The 21,875-nt window shown below is 37.3% G+C and overlaps 2 protein-coding genes across 2 annotated transcripts; both read right to left on the bottom strand.

Annotated features, from left to right (window-relative positions):
• Positions 1-1,570: 1,570 nt before the first annotated feature.
• On the bottom strand, positions 1,571-15,756 carry trappc13 (trafficking protein particle complex subunit 13). The gene is made up of 13 exons (XM_053340257.1): positions 15,428-15,756; positions 14,198-14,266; positions 9,478-9,577; positions 9,265-9,349; positions 9,030-9,157; positions 8,792-8,864; positions 8,429-8,473; positions 6,767-6,784; positions 3,635-3,768; positions 3,330-3,528; positions 3,133-3,233; positions 1,972-2,119; positions 1,571-1,867 (listed from the first exon to the last, which is right to left on the bottom strand). Exons 1-13 carry the CDS (start codon positions 15,471-15,473, stop codon positions 1,760-1,762), a joined length of 1,254 nt encoding a protein of 417 aa, XP_053196232.1. The 5' UTR covers positions 15,474-15,756; the 3' UTR covers positions 1,571-1,759.
• A 1,437-nt stretch (positions 15,757-17,193) lies between these two features.
• Positions 17,194-19,012, bottom strand: LOC128379868 (lysosomal membrane ascorbate-dependent ferrireductase CYB561A3-like). The gene is made up of 4 exons (XM_053339507.1): positions 18,826-19,012; positions 17,738-17,946; positions 17,473-17,627; positions 17,194-17,386 (listed from the first exon to the last, which is right to left on the bottom strand). Exons 1-4 carry the CDS (start codon positions 19,010-19,012, stop codon positions 17,194-17,196), a joined length of 744 nt encoding a protein of 247 aa, XP_053195482.1.
• Between the last annotated feature and the right edge of the window lie 2,863 nt (positions 19,013-21,875).

The following is a 21,875-nucleotide window of genomic DNA, read 5'->3' as shown; positions in this document are numbered from 1 at the left end:
AAAGAAAGAAAAAGAGCCAAGAACACATTTAGCCTACTGACACAACATGAGTAAATTCCCCTCTACTGAGCTTTTCCATTCTGCAGAGATCGTGTTTTATATGTGTGGGAAAAAAAAAAAAGAAAACTGCCGTCTTACATGTTATGAGTTAGGAATCCTTCAGCCTAGTCATGATAGATAGAGGGTTAGGGAGGAATGTACTTTTACAGCATTTGCAGGGAACATTTCAGCTTTTTCTCATACAACACACATAGGACATCAGGTTTACCTTGTTTATACTGCATCCAGTTTAATATTATTTTTGTAGACGAAATACGCTCCACTTGTTTATTGGGTGATAAAAAAAAAAAAAAAAGGACCATTCAGTCTTTGAACAGGTGGAACTCACATCACTGCTTTTCAATGAGTACTACTTAACTTTTGATTAAGACAACTGTGTACTTGTATAGCAGTGTTTGCAGCCTGCATAATGTTGTTATTGCACTTTAGCAAAAATGTCTCCCCTTTAAGCCTATTTAATTGTTCATTAACTAGTAACAAAGTACTTGGATTGTTCATTTTGCATGCTCTTAAATCTGGTATTTGAGATCAGATGCTTTATGGAAACAAATAGGTATGCTAGGGCAGCACAATGTTTTGTCTAAAAACATGTGAATAAATGTCTTGAAACTGAGCAACCATACAAAGTCGTGCTTGTGTCTCATGTCTTGAAATAGACTGCAGTGCTCAGATGGGATCAGAAATCTATTTGACATCCCAGAGCCTCACGCTTTTTAATCACAGTACTTATTTATTTTGAAAGAACAAAGTGATAAAAGGGAGCTGTCTGCTTTCCCTGCAGGAACCCAAAAGGGGCAAAGTCAGAATCTAAAAGAACTCTGAAAGCAGGTGTAGCTCACACATGTGTCTTCATGCTATTTTTTGCATATCAAAACCAGTGAATTAATATTTTAAACATTTTTGGGATGAGTTATGATAATTATAGATTTTTTGCCCATCACCAGTAAGATTTCCAGCTTCAACCAAAATGAGCTATGACATGATTCATGCAACAGAAGCTGTGATTAAGGTTTCCAAATCAGTAGAAATATCTGAAGAGGTGGAAAGAAATGCCAGCATAATCCAGCCAGTAAGTGGTCATTAAAACATCCAAAATAGGCAATGTGACTTCGCAGGAATGTTTTTTGTAGTCCAACTGTTACCACCGTTTAACAGAAATGATGGATTGTGGCTTTATATGCAAAGTTTCCTCGATTATGGTGCCTAATAATCACATTTAGGGAAGCTTGAAATGTTCTATTATATTTTATCACTGAAATTACAAGCTGCTAAAGCATGCTGTGCTTTCTGACAATGCCTTGATGTAAGTGGGAAGATATTATGACGAGTGCTAAAAGGAAAACATTGTGAAATATTACTGAGAATGTGGCAGCGCATATATTCATGATATCATTTTCACAAAATATTCTTATTGTCATGTTTCTCTTGTGTATGTGAGTATATTTAATCAGTAAAAGAATCATCTCCATCATGTTATTAAAAGCAATAGAAAAATCAAAGATTACAGCAATTTTATTAACATTTATGCACATTTACATCATTATTTTCAAAGAAAGAAGATTTATATTATACACAATGATTTTAAAATACAGTTTCATCCCCTTAAGTTGCAAAAAAGAGTTAAATCTCATGTGCAGACATCCACAGTTGGTCCATTCATATCTAAAATGAAAAAAAAAAAAAAAGGTCAATAAAATTTCTAGCACTCGTTGCTCGTATACGGGCAGACCACACACACTTGTGCGATGTCGTCATATTCGTACGTCCTCTTCAGAAATGTGTCAGTGAGTCTCAATCCGGAAATACTCTGAAATAAAAAGAGGTAAAAAAAAATCACATGACTTAGCAAGAACAGGCTTTCATCTCAATTATGCAATTATGTCGAACAAATGCTAAAACTCGGGCTCGTACCTGCAGACCCTGGACGGATGAGAGGAGTGTGAGGGGCAGAGAGAGGAGGGCACCAGGACTCAGTTTGCCCAGCTGTCGCCCTGATACGCCACACCAGTGGATGGACCTGGTATTGCACATCTCCAGCACTAGATCCATGGTTCTTTCACTACAACACAAAAAGGTTCAATATAAACAGGCTGTTAAAAATCTGCTTCAGTTATCCCACCTACTTACAACAATATCTTGTACCATTTACTTAATTAAATCAGGTTAGACACTCAACTCAGCTTTACTTCTCTGTTCCTTACACTAAGAAATCAATTGGCAAAAGAGTTCAAAGCAGTCAGATTGGAATAATTTACATCGTCTTAAATGTTTAAGCAGGCACTGACTCCTTACTTTCATATTATGTACTTGAGTTGGTGAAACTATCCAATGTTCATCTGTTATTAGCCACTGTGGCAATTCTGAAGTTGTAATATTTTCAATGATTGTATATTTTTGTTTGTGTGTTTTGTTTGTTGTCTGTCTGCTTGTTGTTGTTGTTGTTGTTGTTGTTGTTGTTGTTGTTGTTGTTGGGACCCTTTTGAAAATGAGACGGTGCATCTATGAGGTTTATCCATAGACTGTATAAAAGAAATGGACGTAACATCCGTGACGTCACCCATTGGTTTGTGGACTGCTGCTCAGAAGCCAATAGTTTCGAATCTGGGCAGCGCCATCTTGAAAATTTTAGGTGTATGCTGGATCTCGAGGACATTGGGCAATCAACCTGTCAATCAGGACGTAGCCACGCCCTAATGCATACCCTGCTTTATCGTCAAATATAAAATAAGGGAGGCCAAAATTTCACAAATGAACATCATACTGCATTGAAGAAGGCTTTAAACTAGCGATTGAGACCATAAACACATTTTGAAAACGTTTACTGAGGTTAGAAATCAAGTGAGAAGTTGGTGAATTCTCCATTGACTTGTATTGAGACGAAAGTCCTTTTGACACCAAAACGGTCGCCCCCTGGTGGCCTTTTAATAGAATGCAGTTCTAAGTTACTTCAGCGTTGGCCTCACTTCAGAGGACCAGAACTCCCCGCCTGGGTTTATCCTAATAAATAAGTATAATAAGTATTACAGGCTGTATCATGTAAGTAGTGAGATAACTACTTGAGAGGATTTTCACCTGCAGTTGGTGATTTTACAGATGATGTCAAAAGGTTCTTCCAGGTTAACAGTGTCGGGAATTATCTCCAAAGACAGCCTGATGTCTCCGTACCCTGGAGCCTAGAATAAAAAGAAGGGTAACACAAAATTATGAGGATAAAACTAAAGGAATAAATGATGGAGGTTCTTTGATTAGAGCAATAAGTCTCCTAATACCATTCTTTGGAGCTGGCTGGTCTGTAGCCTCCCCCTCTCCCCGAGATTGGTCTTCCATACGATGTCAAGCTTTCCGATCACCGTCACACCCTTGATGACGCCGGCCTTCTCCGCATACTCCGGCTTTGGCTTGAGACAGTACAGGTACTGCCGCGTGTCCATTGGCTGCAGGTAAGACATTTTCCCAAAGGTAGACTCTCTGGTTGGGGAAGAATTACAGATGAAAGTCAAACCAAAAATTCCACCGCTTGCAATTATATCAACAAGATGGAAAAACACATAATTTAAAGTGTTTTTTTTTTTACCCATCATCTCCACTTGAGACCAGGTTGAGCTCTGTAACGTTGTACATCATGGAGGGCTCTAGAGAGACCTTCTCCATGAACATCGGTGAGGTGGTGATGTTTTGGATCTGAGCCTCCAGGAACACTTCATCTGTCTGGAGTGGAGAGGCCAGGACTCAAACTTATATTTATTGCTAACAATAAAGAACAAAATCTCCAAGGCGGACTGAGCAACACATCAACTTTTACCATTATGTAGTAGTAAGTGGGGGTTAGGCTTGTGCACAATATCCTACTGCTTTAATCTACTCTTTAGGTGATGTGAGAATCATTGACCAACTGGGAGATTAACACAAAACAGTCTAAATGACACAAATGTAACTCTACTATTGGTTTGCTCAGTGTACCTTTGAGGACATTGTTAGTAGTAAGTGTTGACCAGCAGAGTATACAGTAGGGGTTGCACAACTTTACATTTTTTTTTACTAATCGACAAGTCATTCAAAGTGGTCTGTCAAACATCAACCAGCTGTATTTATATCAACCAGATTATTCAAAGCAGCCATGTGAAGGGATATTGTACTTAAGAGGACAATACTAATAATGCTATTTATGAATTTAAAAGATTTCAAATTGATGTATATCAGTCAGTAGTCATTTTTTTCAACATAATCAAATAATCTTAATATAGATCTCTTAGATTTGTTTTATTATTCTGTTAACCTTTACATACTGTTCATATTCTGACTCATAATTAGTCTCCGCACCAATTTACATTCATAAATTCCCCCATCAGTCATTAACCTTTGTGTCGTCCTCCCGGGTCAAATTGACCCCGTCTGTTTTGACTGTTCCTTCTTTCCTTCCTTCCTTCCTTCTTTCCTTCCCTCCTTCCTTTTTTCCTTCCTTCCGTCTGTCTATCCTCACTCATTCTCTCTTTCCTTCCTCCCTTCTTTCCTCCAACCCCCTTTCTTCCTTCCTCCTTCCCTCCTTCTATCCTTCCCTCCTTCTTTCCTTTCCTACTTCCTTCTTTCCTTCCTTCCTCTGTTGCTTGCTTCCTTCCTTCCTTCCTCCCTTCCTTCTTACCTCCCTCCCTCCTTCTCTCTTTCCTTCCTTCCTCTTTTCCTTTCTCTCTCCCTCCTTCCTTCTTTCCTCCCTCCTTTCCTTCCTTACTTCCCTCCTTTCCTTCCTTCTTCATTCCTCCTTCCCTCCCTCCCTCCCTTCCTTCTTTCCTTCCTTCCTCTCTTCTTTCCTTCCTTCCTTCCTCTCTTCTTTCCTTCCTTCCTTCCTTCCTCCCTTTGTTCCTTCCTTCCTCCATTCCTTCTTTCCTCCCTCCCTCCTTCTCTTTCTTTCTTTCCTTCCTTCCTTCCTTCCTCCCTCCTTTCCTTCCTTCTTCCTCCTTTCCTTCCTTCCTTCCCTTCTTTCCTTCCTACTCCCTCCCTTCCTTCCTTGACTCAAGGACAACATGAGCGTTAATAAATGTTTGATAACAACTCAATAAAGCTGTAAGAGAGTAAACACAGTGTTTATCTATGGAAAAACAGACATTCACAATCACTATATTATGGTCCAGGAGAACATTGAAGTTGAATTTGGACATTTGCATCTACAAAAATGTGTATCAGCTGCACACAAATAAAAATATAATGATTTTTTTTTATGTACCTAAAATAAATATGGGGTGTTTTTATAGCTCTAAAATGAAAAAAGTTGATCAAATTTGACCGTGAACAGTATGCAAGGGTTAAGTAATTATAACGCTGCCTCAAAATGACTTCAGATCTACTTTGGCCTTCCTGTACTGCAATTTCTTCTTACTTTTCAGCCGACACATACACAAATACCCAAATACCCAAATTGCTGCAACAGGCTCATATATATTGGCTTGACGGATTTACTGTATGTGTCTAGCTTTAGTCTGAATTACCGCTCTTCTCTCGAGAGCCCTTCATCTGTTGGTTATAAAACAGCAATCTGAAAAAGGCTCCAAACACTCTGTACTTTCAATCAGCATAGTGGTTTTCTGTTTTCAGAAAGACAAATAGACTAATGTAAATGCATGCAATGAAATATTTCTAATTCAATACATTTAATACTAATAACTAATAGCTATAAGGACATTATGTTGAACAGTCCTTAAAAGCAGATATTAGCAGTCAAAAGTAAAGTAAATCACTTGTACCGGAAAGTAATGTTGCAATAATTACTTAAGTCCTATAAATGACTTTAGTATGACTTAAATACTTGGTTGGAGACATGCTGCTAGTTCAGGATTTTCATTTTTGTTGGCAACTAGTTGATGTTTTTTTCAGAAAAAGTAACACTCAAGTGGTCGACTTGTCAACATTTCAATGCAACCTCTACTATACAGTGAGATACAATGAGAGTGAAGCAGAGATTAGTTCATGCCTGCAATCCACAGTGTCAGAACTGACCATGAACCATTCTGAATGAGGTTAATGTTAAAATCGCAGCGCTCAGCATCTTTGTTTCCATGCAAAGCCATTCAATCCAAAACCTCAAAATTATCATTTTATCACATATAATATAAAAAAATTAACTTAACTGTGAGTCTTTTTAAAAAATATAATCACTGACAATAATTGGCCTGTTCATTCACACGATAACCTTCACCTCAGCAATGCAAAAGTTAAAAAATGAGATTCACAAGCAGTTGAGCGACATCATTCACAGCTGCACCGTTACATGATCATTTTAATTTTTGACGAAGAAATCATGGTGCATACTGATCATTTCCCCTAAAAAGTGATGATAAATTTGTAGAAATCAAACACAATCCCCACCCGCCACAATTTGACACCGCAAACTTCAATTAAAAAAAAAAAAGTCCAAGCCCTGTGTAGAAGAGTTTGCAAGAAAGCACGGGCGTCAAAAGAAAGGGCAAAAGAAAAACAATGGAAAGTACAAGTGAAGGACTTAACATGTCAATATGGATCTAAAAATAATGTTTCCCACTTGAACTTTAAACTTTTAACCATCTAGGTGGCAATTTTTTAAATATTCAAATCATTTCTTTCCATGTTTCTTGCGCTGCACCTTTCTGTTGGCCCCCGGAAAAGACAAAGTCTGCTGCACCAAAAAAAGGATTAAGAGAAGCTAACGTTCAGCGATGAGAACAGAAGAAACAATTACCACAGAACTGAGGTCACTCTAATGGAGAAAATAAAATACAAGACATAATAAACAAATGAAGTTACATGCCAAAGATGAAGACAATGAGTATTTGCATTCTAATATGTAAAAAAAAAAAAAAAAAAAAAAAAAAGCTACTGGTATGAAAATGAGAAAAAAAGCTTGTTGTCTCTAACCAGGAAACCTCCTTGATCTCCAGATGTTAAACTACAACCCGACTTCAAGTGAAACGTCAGCATTTTTCAACCAGGATCCTATTTTTCCATCTTTTCGTGTCTAAGTCAGTAATGGGAACAACAGTTTTTTGAAATTGCCCCAGTATTGAGTGAGAGAGCTGCAGCTGTGTGTCGTAATAATAAGCCCCCCCCCCGTGGGATACAGCGCAGTTATATGACTTGACGCGGTGGACCACATTACATTTTCAGGACAGCTTATATTCAGGGGGCTTTTTCTTTTTTTTTTAAAGCTTTATAAGTAACCTATATACAGGCTTAAACACATACTTTTAAACCTAGAAACTGTTAAGAAAAGCTTTGATTATTTAGCCATGAGAAGCACGATGAGAAATACTTTGACATTTGGGGTATATTTCCACAGGATGCAGTGTCACAGAATAAGAAAAGTATTGGTTTTTATTCATTATTATCTGTCATTAATTGCTTGTATTCAGGATTTTGTGTTGAGAAGAACATTAATTATTTATTAGTGTAAACAACTCAAGTTCTTCTCTTCTATTCCCTTCACAAATAATTAAAATGTGAGATAGGCCCCCCCCCTTTTGTTTGGTTGTGATATTAAAGTGAATGTGAGAGAGTGCATTTCATAGCAGGGGTGCATATTACAGCACAACACCCGTCTGTTTGTTATTATGTCCAAGTCTCGCTCAAGGTGAAGTCTCGTTCTGAGATCTCGCAGGAATTGAGTTGCTGTCAAAATCAGGAAAATATTCAACCATGACAGAGATGGAGAGAGGAGCGCCGGGAGGACTTTGTTGTGTTGAGTACAGAAAGTGTAACTCACTGTAAGTCACGGCTGATATTTGGCTGATTTGGACAACAACCCAACTCTCACGAGATTTCAGAACAAGACGAGAAGTGAAAGGTAAAGAAAACCATTTTATTTCTCTGTGTGATTCTTACCATAATGCTGTCAGACCCTTATAATAACAATTTGAGGCTGTCAGTGGGAATAAAACAAACCCTTTTAGTGGATGTACTGTAGATGACAGGGCACAATTGTCCCACAGGATTACATTGCAGCCAATTTTGTGGCTGCTGGCTGAAGCTGTTGTCCCCATTTGTCACTTAAACATGAAATGATGGGAAAATAAATAGAAAAAAAAGTTTCCCTTTATGGTCGTGTTTGGGTTATTTGTTTGTTTCTGGAGGTACAAGGGTTTTCCAGAGACCTTTCTCATGCTAACTGCCTCTATTAGCATCTGTAAAAATGCTCCTGACTATGAAATGAAACATGATATGAAGCATGTTATGTATGCTACAGTACAAGCTTGCACGTCATACTATATCATAAACGTCTTCTATTTGCAGATGGTACAAGGTGACAGATACATGTGCAAAGACTTTGTACACTAATAGATGAACATCATATTATCCTGCTGCTGCTGCTGTTGCTGTTGGTGATTTGTGAGTGCGGCTCACTTACCTCTGCATTGTAGAACTTTGTTTTCACATCCAGAGGCTTCAAAACCTGATTGAGAATAGATTGCAAACTGAACGTTGTACTTTTCTCACACTGTAACTCCATTCAGCAAAAAAAAAAAATGAAACAATTTGGTGTAAGATTTCAAAATCAGCTAAGAAAAGGAAGAAATGATTGGAAATGATGCTAAAAGGAAAGGGAGCCAGACTAACTGAGGGCAGAAGACTTTAAGACACCAAAATTCACAGCAAGGATGGTGATTGCTTTTTTGCTCTGTTGTAGAGCCGAGACATTTCTCAAGTGTTTACCAAGTCAACACATGACCTAACCACAGTGATCTAATGAGAAAGCTCCAATATATCTCACCTGGAATTTGAAGAACTTCCGAAAATAGAGCTTCTCTCCATAATGAGTCGTGTAACTGACCGCACAAACTAAGCTGGAAATGGGAACACATGACAAAAAGATTAACCATTGCAAAACCACACTTAACAAAATGTGTCCATAACAAGTTAGTAACACCATTTAGCGCCTTATATTCACATTTCGGCTTTGGGAGGTGTAAATCTATGAGGGTGTATATTTTTAAACAACAAACACGCACATATGTGTTCCAATTTCTTTGACTTCGTGGTGGATAACGTCATCAATGCAGCATTCTGGTTTGAGTTCTGCGACTGCGGAGTTTGACGCAGATAGGTTGAGCCTCTGTGAGCTGGTCTGTAGATCAGCCTGTATAAAAAGATCACACCACACAACAGGAAGTTTATATGTAAATCAGGAGTGAAAGGGGTATCATAAACTATACATGTTGAACAGGTGCTTCTTGTTTACTGTACCTTCACCAGAATGTCTTTAACAACTTGGGTGCTGTCATTGTGCACACTTATGTAACTGGAGAAGGTCTCGCCGAGGAAAATATTTCTGTGTAATGCCAAGAGGTGGAAATGTTAAATTACACTTTTAAAAAAAAAACTCCCCACAAAAGTAACTCAATACTAATTGTTTATTTCTCTTATGTGTAAAGAGGGGGGGGGGTTATCTTTTATTACCCAAAGTTCTGTGGTAAGGTAAGCATCTCTCCAAGCATTAATGTCTCCGCTCCTTTGATGGTGGAGGGGTCTTCTCTCATGAGCTGACCGAACAAATCCCCTGTGCGGGCGAAACACACAAAGTATGTGTCACGTACATGCATCACGTGTCATGATGAATGCGGCTCGTGTTCCAGCGAGAGCCGAAGCACGCCGAGCAAACACTCGACAGAATGCTTGCAATGCACGGTTAATTATTTCTGGCCGGGGGAAGGAAACAGTGAAATGACAGAACACCTGCAGCACAGAGAAGCAGAGATTTAACCAACACACTAATACTATACAAGTAGATTAGATATATAGGTAGGTAGGTAGGTAGATACAGAGAGAGAGAGAGAGAGAGAGAGAGAGAGAGAGAGAGAGAGAGAGAGAGAGAGAGAGAGAGAGAGAGAGAGAGAGAGAGAGAGAGAGAGAGAGAGAGAGAGAGAGAGAGATAGATAGATAGATAGATAGATAGATAGATAGATAGATAGATAGATAGATAGATCGATAGAGAGAGAGATAGATAAAGAGAGAGAGAGAGAGAGAGAGAGAGAGAGAGAGAGAGAGAGAGAGAGAGATAGATAGAGAGAGAGATAGATAAAGAGAGAGAGAGAGAGAGAGAGAGAGAGAGAGAGAGAGAGGAGAGAGAGAGAGAGAGAGAGAGAGAGAGAGAGAGAGAGATAGTTTATTCCTTCAGTCAAGACAGTCACACATAACAAAAAACATCTGTAACTATCCACAGGAAAGAAAGAAACAATAATAATTAATATTAATATTATATTATATAAATAATAAATCCTAAAATACCCCAAAGTATACCCCAAAAAAGGATGTAATAAAAAATAAGTACTCGGTGTGCAAAAAAAAGCCAAAGAAAGTATCCTGCTGTACATACAAATATTTCTAATTTATTTAAAAAACCTGTATACACTTAGAAAGGATGATAACTCCAAGTAACTATAAATACATACAATATCAAATAGATTATCTAGTCTATTTTTCTTCATATATACAGACCCTTTCCAAAAAATTAGAATATCATGGAAAAGTTGTTTAATTTCCATAATTCCATTCAAAAAGTTAAACTTTCATAGATTATAGATTCAGGGCCCACAATTTAAACGATTTCAAGTATTTATTTGTTTATTTTTACATAATTTGGGCTTCCAGCTCATAAAACCCACGAAAACAGGAATTCAAAAAATTAGAATACTGTGAAGAAATCACTATTTACTTCTCAGTTTTTGCAGAAAAAAAAGAAAGAAATTAGGATCACATCAAATCAATCAAAATATGGTACTTTCAAAACGATATGTTTATATAATACTTGGTTGGGAATCATTTTGCCTTAATCACTGTGCCTTAATCAGCCTGTGGCATTGCCTGGGAGTTATGGAAGCCCAGATTTCCTTGATGCTTGCTGTCAGCTCTTCTTTGTTGTTGGGTCTGGTGCCCCTCATTTTCCTCTTGAGAATACCCCGTAGATTCTCAATGGGGTTTAGGTCCGGCGAGTTGGCTGGCCAGTCAAGCACTGTGATAGCATGGGCATCAAACCAGGTTTTGGTGCTTCTGGCGGTATGGGCAGGGGCCAGGTCCTGCTGGAAGATGAAATTTGCATCTCTATACAGATTCTCAGCAGAAGGAATCATGAAGTCCTCTAAAACATTCTGGTAGACTGTTGCAGTGACCTTGGATTTAAGAAAGCAGAGTTTACCAACACCTGCACCGGACATTGCACCCCAAATCACGACTGACTGTGGATATTTCACACTGGACCTCAAGCAGCTTGGGTTCTGTTCCTCACCCGTCTTCCTCCAAACCCTTGGACCTTGATTCCCGAATGAAAGGCACACTTTACTTTCATCAGAAAAGAGGACCTTGGACCACTGGCCAACAGTCCAGTCCTTCTTCTCCTTGGCCCAGTAGAGACGCTTCCTACGTTGCCTCAGGTTCAGAAGTGGCTTGACCCGAGGAACCCAACAGTTGTAGCCCATCTCCCGGATGCGTCTGAATGTGGTGGTTTTTGAAGCTGTGACTCTCGCCTCATTCCACTCTTTCTGGATCTCTGCCAGATTCTTGAATCTTCTCTGTTTGATAATCCGCTGAAGCCCACGGTCATCTCTTTTGCTGGTGCATCTTCTCCTGCCACATTTTGCCCTTCCACTAGACTTTCCATTGATATGCTTGGACACAGCACTCTGTGAACAGCCAGCCTCCTTCGCTATGAACTTTTGTGGCTTACCCATCCTATGGAGGGTATCAATGATGGTCTTCTGGCCAGTTGTCATGTCTGCAGTCTTCCCCATATTGAACCAAACTGAGACAATTGAACCACACTGAAGCAATTTAATTAAAAAAATAAAATTTGGGCTGATTTCTTCACAGTATTCTAATTTTTTGAATTCCTGTTTTCGTGGGTTTTATGAGCTGGAAGCCCAAATTATGTAAAAATAAACAAATAAATACTTGAAATCGTTTAAATTGTGGGCCCTGAATCTATAATCTATGAAAGTTTAACTTTTTGAATGGAATTATGGAAATGAAACAACTTTTCCATGATATTCTAATTTTTTGGAAAGGGTCTGTAAAAGCTACACAACCTCACAACCCTTAAATCTAACAAGCTGGTCACAGTATGAAGAACATCTCTGCTTGTCTGAGCGGTTTCACTTCATTTAAATTCATTTCCTGCTGAGCTGTTGTCAAATTAGTCACTAATTAAACTTGAATTAGTTTCCATTCGCTTCCAAAATCAGTCACTGCTACAGTACCACTTCTGCAGTTTTTACCAGACACGTACTGTAGACCGTGTCAATACACAAGCACACACTAGTTCACTGTAGACACTGTAAGTTATTATAGAAGTGCTTCTACTGTTCTGTGTGCTGCAGGGAGATTCTTTGAAGATCAGATATCAAAGGCGAAAGAGGGTTTTCACTGCCTTTAAATTTCTCTCTGTCCAAACACAGGTGGCCACAAGCATCTCACAAAGCAACCATCCCACTCATTCATATTAACACTACCACTAATATGACTACTTTTATGTACCCTACTATCACCCCCCGCTTCTCATATTGATTCAAAACATAAGATTGATAGGTTAGATTGTGAAGAGAGGTTGTGACAGCAAAGAATTTCAAATATCAAATTCAGCCAATCCATCTTTGTGCACTTTAAAGATATGCCTCGGCCTTCGTTTGCTCCTCTTATATAAATAGCGATCCTACCTAGAAGTGTCAAGGTGATTTATGGTTAATGTGGGGTTTGGTTACCGGTGCAGCGGACACATTCTGCTCCGTGCTGCACTCTGCCAGAAGGAAAAACAAACACTAGAGACTATTCTAAATCTGGGAGCGAGATCTGAGACCGTAAATCTACAGTACAGATGTTGCACACTGGATCTGCAAAAAGCAAATGTTAAATGCAGCTGACATCGAAATTTGTATAAAACAGGGTCATTTAATTGGGTCTGTATTCAGCTTTCGGCTGCTACGAGGAATTTTAATTTATTTTTAACTACATAGAGATAAAAAATAGTTTAAAAATGATAAAAAATAATACAGGTCACATAAGACTACAGATTCTATTTGTTTCCTGTATTCAGTATGGAGCACTACAACAAGGGTTTTATGACATTTATATATTTGCTTTCGCTCTTCTCATATAAATATACATGCAAATACCGCAAACACATTTCAACACATGTATTGCTTCAGTTTGTCTGCTTGGCTCGAATAGGAAGTTGGTAAATCCTAAACCAACCAGGCAGAATGTCAGTCAGTCAGAAAAGCAGAAGTTGTTCTCTCAGAGACACGAAAAGCGGAAGCGAGACATCCACTTAAAAAGTCTCCATGTACCTGCAGGTTGTTGCTCCCCACTAGTGCTCATTACTATGAAATGAATTCATGAGCCTCTCGAAATTAAAAAAAGCATTTATAACTTGACATTTGTGTTTTTCAGTCACAGACATTGACTTGAATTCACTAGAACAGAAAGAAAAACTCTCATGTTCTTTAAACTGCTTTATTGTTGTACATGAATGCATGTCAAATCTCACATGCATGCACAATTTATCATCCAAAAATATTTCTTACCAGCAAATAATTACTATGAAAACTCATCTTTAGCTTCACCTCATTTATGAATAGATAACATTGGATTTACAGCTTTCATTCTGAGCTTTTTCACTTAAAACAATCACTATTAATGCATTCATTTGTTGCACTTTAAGTCACTGACAAATTCTGTTCTTATGTCTGTTTTCATATCAAGATGCTCTGAGGTAACCCGCACACTGCTGATCCCAATCCAGGTAAATTTAACAGGATACCAGAAGTGACATTTCAAGCTTTAGACTGAAGAAGAGCAGTAAGCTTGAAAAGTCACTTGTGGTATCCTAGTAAGTTTAATATGCTCTGATCAGACTAATGTTTCCACATCTAAACTAAGATGCTGAAATAAGTGGAGAAGTCAGCAGACACGCACAATAACACAAAGTCAGTAAATCACTCACATATGATACTACTTAAAAGATGTAATATTAATTTTAAGAAAATACAGATATACAGACATTAAACAGCTAACAAAGTATCCTGTTCTTATCTGGTGTTAACAATGCAAACTGCAATAACTTTCTGCTTCACATCTTTAAAACTTAAATTAAACTCCATTTGGGCTCTGTGTTTGTAGAAAGGCTCACCTGGCAGATCCCGATCTTCACACGTCACCGGCAGGTTTGTGAAGAGTGTTGGTTTTGTTAACCGCATCACTGCAAAGTAAAGTGACACCGATTAGTGATTGAACACATCGGTAATATGGTTAATGTGGTATTAAGGTAATCTCTCCCATATAATTGAGTATAAGCTAGTGTAAATAACTAACTATGATGTTGTCTTTGGTTGTAATGGACACCTGACCTTTGTTGGATTGAAATTAAATGATTTAGTTTTGTCGTTTCTTGATGAGTGATATTGTTCACCAGAAATTGAAAGTATAGTTGGTAATATACTGTAATTATAAGCTCTCAGTATCTCCCACTCCCACTTAAAAAGTACTGATGCTGTCCTTAGTGTGTAAATCCAGGAAATATGTATGCACACATCCATGTATATAATCTCAGGAACTTCTGCATATTGCACATTTATTTACACAGAGATTATTTACTGTAATATAGTATTTTATTGATTTATTTTATCACTTTCACCCTTATACTGCTACTTGTTTTCCACTCTTGCTGTGTCAATTTTGAATTTTCTCCAAAGGGGGATTAATAAAGATACATTTTATCTAATCTAATTGTCTTGTAAATCATCTGATGCCAACTTAACTATGACTTACTGCTGTTAATCGTTAACAAGGTACATTTTTACCAGCTGTCAGCTCACACTAACACATAATAAACTCCTATTATTGCTGAGTAAGATCATTTTATATTGACTCTTACATATAAAACTACTTTAATGACAAGTTAATTGGCGTTATAACTGCCTGGTACAGATTTGGAGTGTCATAGTACTCATAGAGCAGGAAACAACAGATTCATATGTAGATTACAAACAAGGCTATATACATTAATAAGCATAAAAAGTTGAATTTTTTAGGTTGTTATTAATTTACTCATCAGAAAAGCCAGCGTTTAGCTTGTATCAACAACACAACAGCTGACATTATGGCATAATTCTTGCTATTAGACGGTGTGTTTCAATGTCAACTTTTAAGTCCTATACAGCAAGTCATGCACTTTTATCACCTTCAGCTGTCTTGATATTAAATTATCTAAATTCAAGTTAAAAGTCTGAGTCAGTCTAGGCTAGCGCTGTTAGCATCTTGCAGCCACAGTGCATTGAAACATAAAGCTACCCTGTTTGTTTTTAACTCCTAAACTTACAGAAGTCACTGTGTGTGTGCTGTTGTAATGACAGTAAAGTACCTTTTAATGCGAGTAGGTGTTCTTGTTTCGTCTGATTTACGTCCATTTTGACAGAATAAGGGTCGTATCGGGGTTGCTGTTTAGCTACTATGCTAGCTGGTTGTTGTTGTGACAGATGACCTAACCGGATGTGGATTTCTTCTTCGTCTTTTTATTTGGGGTCGACTAGACGCTCTGAGATGTAGTACTGCCACCTACAGTTCAAAATTGATACTACAAAAATAGAAACTACTTTTCTTTTCTTTTCTTTTCTTTTCTTTTCTTTTCTTTTCTTTTCTTTTCTTTTCTTTTCTTTTCTTTTCTTTTCTTTTCTTTTCTTTTCTTTTCTTTCTTCACCCTCTCTTTAACAAAAAAAAAAGAGAAAAGTTTTGCATGCCAGACATGTTTACACCTTTTGCACACAAATGTTACACCACTGAAAGTGAACTTGTGGGCATTAAAAAAACAGCCTTGCTTCTATTATGTATAATGTTTATGAGAATATGTCAAACACTGAAAACATATTTCTAAAAACGAAGACAAAAAAAAGTTTTGCATGCCAGACATGTTTACACCCTTTGCACACACATTACACAACTGAAAGTGAATTTGTGAGCAGAAAAAAAACTGTTTTTAATATTTGTCTTTGTCTTTATGAGAATATGTTCAACTGTGATTTTAACATGCATATCATACAATTGCTTTTATCAACATTGGAATTGTTTTATGTTTGCATGTTTTAATCTTTTTGTAGAGTAGTAGTAGTATAGTAGTTATAGTATTATTATTAGTAGTATTAGTATTATTACATTTGTCACTGCATATATGAATCTCAATCATGGAAGTTCTATGATAGCTTGTAATACATTTGTTTTTAATATTTATAATATATCCATGATCTCCATCGTACAATTTCCTCATGGGTTTCTGTTGCGTTACACTGACCTCTTGTGGTATGGACCTGTATTACACTAGGCTACAACAACACTACTGCTTTTATCATGAAGAGACTTATTTTATTATACAATAATAGCAATTACATTGCTATAACCTCTAAACAAATACATACATATATATCCATCAGATAAAAGTCTCTTCTGCAGGTCAATGACAACAAAGATAAGGTCTTACAGGAGGGCCATATACTGTATCAAGACATTGGTTTGAGACTGTGCATTCTTAGGTTCAACCTCAGTCATACAATGAGCATGTCTTGTATGATAATTGCTAATTTTCTGCTGGTCTTTAACAAAACAAAACCATTAAATATGACACTGACTGGTGAGGTCACATGAGATCATGTCTACTATCACAGTCCTACTGAACTTACATATCTGTCATTCATTTAAACAAATATATTTAATTGAAAATGGATCCATCAGTTGCTGCTTTAACATATACCGTAGGTCTTCATAAACTATCAAGAAGAGCAAATCCAAGAAATGTATCAAAGAACAAAGAAAGTCATCAATTCAAATGTTTAGACATAAAACTCAGATTTTCACATATCTTTGTATTTATGTTATTCAGTGAAATCCGGTACAGATATATAATCAGGTTGGAATTAAATCTTGCATACTCAGAGTATGTCTGGTGTTTTCATATGACGTCTTCATGTAGCAGAAGCTGCAATCAAAATGAAATCCAGATTATTATTTTAGTATATTAGTTAAAATACAGATACGAAATTATCAAATAGTGAAAACTAAAATGACAATGAACAGATACTGGCTGAACAAACATACAACATTAGTTTAAACCAAAAGGCCATCTTTGCTGTACGTCGTTTACTGACAATCACATGATGACTCATTATGACTCACATGAGTATTTTCATTGTCTGTCTGCGGTCGCTCCCATTTGTTTTTGGACAGGATTACAGAGACAACCAATCCAAACACCATGATGAGGACACCGAGGGAATTCACAAACTTTGCTTCTAAGGGCAGTGAGTTGTAAAGTTCACCAGTGGCTCCATTCCTGCAACAGATAGAAAAAATGAAGTGTGTTCAGTTTCATGCATGGATGATTTAAGACTAAGATCTATTGGATACTCAAACACTTACAGCGTCAGTAAAAGCTTTTCAGTGATACCACTGATACAAGAGGTCAGACTGAGGATCAAGACTGCTTTTCCAATCCAGATATGGACAGGTTTTAGGGTGCTACGAAACCACGATGGAGAGCAAGGAAACAAGAAGCCAGCCAAGCCAAGGCCCCACTATCCATCAACAGGTGGAATGACAAGGAGAGAATGATTTAGTGGTATATGCTTTTAGGAAACTTTCATATGCATACTGTAAGAATTGTGTACATGTCTGTCATTTGTACCTGAAATGCAAACATAACTACGGTGCAGATGCCGAGCCAGCTGTGCAGAGAGTACAAGTCTGGGATGTGGAAGCCTCTGTGGAAGTCAAACACAGCACACAGGCCCAGGACAGACAGAAACAGAGCTAAAAGCATGAACCCAGCATGCACCAGTTTCCAAGTGTGTTTCCTCTGCTTCCATGTGAACGGTATACGATACACGACAGCCGCTGCAAACACACAGATTAAGGATTGTTGGGAAATATTGCATTTGCTTTCTTCTGCTTTTCATTTTAAATGGTTGAATAGTTGCTTAATACTGCTGTTGTCATTTTTAGGATAAAACTGAGAGGTCAGATGATGATGATGATGATGATATATGATATTTTCATGCATATTTTATATTTAAATCATCTTGCCAATGCACTCACACTGTGAAAAATATAATAAGTTTAATGTCTGTTCTTTTTCAGTTCACAGGTTTTATGATGTCTTATTAAAATAGTAGAAATCCTCACTGAGTGGTAAATACAGTAGCAGGTTAAATGTTTCTAGGCTCAGTCAACTGAAGCAAAAAATAACTTCAGCTAAGACATCTAGGAGAAATGTTGTTTCATTACTAAACAAAACCAAAATCAATAGCCAAAATCTTCTTTTTTAATATGAAACAGACACTGGAAGATGTCTGGGAGAAGGTTTTGCTTTAACAACATGTGAGAAAATGAACAAATCTAATGTAATTATTTAAGCTAATTGGGTAACACTTTATTTCAATAGGACTAGCAGCAGTATATGGACATATGGTATACTGGACACTTTATCAGGAACACATGTGCAGTCTAATGCAATCCAATACAATGCATGTCAAGATGGATACCTTATCTACTGCAAACCAAATCTACCTACAAGTCCAAATAAAGTAACCTTACCTGACCTGAGCTGTTATTCATTAATGAACTGATTATAACCTGCTTTTACATGCTAAGCAAGTGTGATTAGGAGAAAATAGAGCCTTATTTGAGGTTCAATGTTGTGTCAGCACTGCTCCAGAGTCAACAGTCACTACGGTGAATGTTTTCTGTAGTGCTGTAAAAGAGGTTGTCACTTACCATTACCATACAGAACTACCAGCCCAGACACCATGAGCACAGGGTGCCAGTTGAATTGTAGGGCAGAACCATCCCAGGCAAAACCACCTCGCCATTGTGAGCTCCAGAAGCTCACAAACAGCACGCAGAGCAGACCCAAACACAGGCACAGCACGTAGGTGACATAGAAATACACAGATGGACCCATGCCTGTGAGTTACACACACTCAATTCACACATGAGGATAAAACTTTTACCATTTCATTTTCTTCTTTGGAGAATGACCTCAACTTTTACTCACCAGGCGACTGTTTCTCTCCAGCACAACACTGCAACAGCCTCTTTACTCTATATCTTTCTAACTAAAAAAAGGTCCCAAACTGTAACATTAAATTTCCCGTTGTTCCACTTTCTGGTATAGAGCCATTCCTTTAAAGATTATCCCAGGCTGTTAGAGTCTGTCAGGAATTGTCTCTGATGTTAAATGTGTCTGTTAGTTGAGAGAGCGATGGATCTACTGGGAAGGGGGTCTGTTCTGTCGAGGGGGTTGTGACTAAAAATTGTCCATGTATCATCCTGTTAGAGTATTCATTTTATAGAAACGAATGGTTACAAAATCCCAACAGATTTCCAGTTTCATAACATAACTCATTTTTAACTCGGTCATGTTAATTTACCATGGGTTCTGCATCTCATAAGAAGATTTAACTCTCATCCTACCAACATATTTAACACAGAAGGACTCCCTGGAGACTCCAAGAATAAACTCCTGTAAGAAACAACTGACATAACACACAAAATTTATTTCAAAACTTCTTCTCAAAACATTATTTGTTATAGAATTAATGTCATCGAAAAGAAAAGATCATTATTTTAGGAAAGTTAGTAAATTTACATTTCGTGTGAAATCACATAGCAAACATAAACGTAATAAATAAATTGGGTCATTTTGACTGAGTTGACCCTTGACCCCAATATATGATTGTTGTTTTTTTGTTTGTTTAAATAATTAAATAAGAAACAGAAAACAGTGATATGAAGTCATTAGGAACAAATTGATTGACTAAGTCCTAAAAAATGATTATATAAAGACCTTGTGATATATGACAAATAAATATATCTCTGGAGTCTGCAGCTGCCCTAGTTGGTAGGATTAGGGTGTTAAAATAAAGATAAGGTAATGTCAAGAAAACTTTGGGTAATAATTAGTCATATTAAACTACTACAAATGTCATTTAAAGTCATATTTGCAGGTGTATATTTATTATTACTTTAACTTAACTATATGATGAAAAATTAAAGCTATCTAAGGTGATTATATAACACATCATTTATCTTTATATAACATAAATCCATTCCTAGAGATCTATTCAACTTCAATGTTTTCTATAACTTCCTTTTATAAGGAGACCTAAAACATGTTGTCTTGCATGCATTCATATTGTACATGAACTTATTGACTGAGCCATAAAGTAAGGTGTTATGAAAATGTTTTTTTTCACAACAGCAGTGCGGGTGATGACAGACCTCTCACCGCGTCATTTAATTTAGCACAGATATCCAGCGTGAATAAAGCCTCCACAGCCTCGTGAGATCTGGACTATAGCAGATGATCACAGGAGGTCAGAAAGGGCGACGCCAAGGTAATTTCATTTAACTATTTAATGACTGATGCAAAGGAAGGAGAACCGTTAGGCTGAACAGTATTTTTTTATTGGATAGTTATGTTAACAGCTGTAAGACTTCCATAATTTGACATTCTCAGGTTCAATGACAATGTGACAGCAGTGGATATAAACTAGACAATGTTGACCTGTTGTGACAATGAGATAATACAATATTTCATTTTTTATCATTGACCGTATGTGTGTGTGTGGAGAATGATGAATAGATGGACACATGTGATACTCTACACATCATAGAGGAGCACAGTAATTGGGACACTCAAAGCCATGTTGAGCAGGATTTTTTTGTAGCAAATTTTTTCATCATCTTCATCCTCCACGAAGACGGACAGGAAGTGGTTGGGCGCCCAGGGCACTTCCTTAGTCTCAGAGGCCATCACACGGACGCACTTCATGTCGCTGCTAACGTTATTCTTGAAGCTGAACTTTTTTTCCTCGGGAGGCGTAGTGTGATCATCAGCACCAGACTTGGAAACGATGAAGGCGTCAAGCTCCAAGGCCTTTTCTGCGATGAATACTTTGATGTTCCTTTTGCTGTAGTTGCTGACGTGGCACGCAGTGACATTTCCCATTGTTTTATGTCTGGTGTGACTGAGTGGTCAGGACTTCAGGTCTTGCTGGCGGATGTAATTTTAAAACAAAAATAAATAAATTAATAAAATAATGCAATTTTCTTATTACTGCAGTGACAGTCATATCTCTTTTTGGACTACAATTGAGACATTTTTAATTTAAGTACTATATTATAGGAATTATAGATGTCAATTTAGTCTATATATTGTATTTAAGTTGAAATTTAAAGGTTCAAAATTTTTAAAATATATCCCGAAACAATATTCAGATGGTTATAATCATTCATCCTGTTTATACTATCCTTTTAGAGATCCCTTTCGTGTCAGTGCTTATGGACAGATTCTTTCATAAATTTACAAAAACTGACTGAAACAGGTCCATTTTATTTGACTAACTGAGACAGCTGATGCCTCATACTCCGAAAAACTGTGGATTTTGACCACCATCACTTTGGAGGGGATCATATTTTTAATTATTAGAACTTGCTGTTTTCCAGTTTTAGCCATTGAAAGAACAGCACATAGTGTAGCAAATTAAGGCTTGAGAGAACTACCGGCAAACACAGCAAATCCTTTTTCTTTCACATAAAAACATGCACTAATTATCACAGATCAAGTTTTGTAACAATTTAAGTATTTTCTTGATGTCTAGTCTGGTTAAAGACAAAGAATGGGTTCTTACCTGCTATTGCAGTAAAGGCAAGGATACAGTGATGGCAAGGTGACAGTAATGAAGTGTGGCTGCCTACCGAGCTTATGGTAAAAAGTCTGATAATATGCAAAGATTGGTGTCCAGCTGGCACAGCAGGGTAAT

Source organism: Scomber japonicus, chromosome 19, assembly GCF_027409825.1.
Source record: "Scomber japonicus isolate fScoJap1 chromosome 19, fScoJap1.pri, whole genome shotgun sequence".
NCBI classification, from domain to species: Eukaryota; Metazoa; Chordata; class Actinopteri; order Scombriformes; family Scombridae; genus Scomber; species Scomber japonicus.
This window is presented reverse-complemented; position numbering and strand designations above follow the sequence as displayed.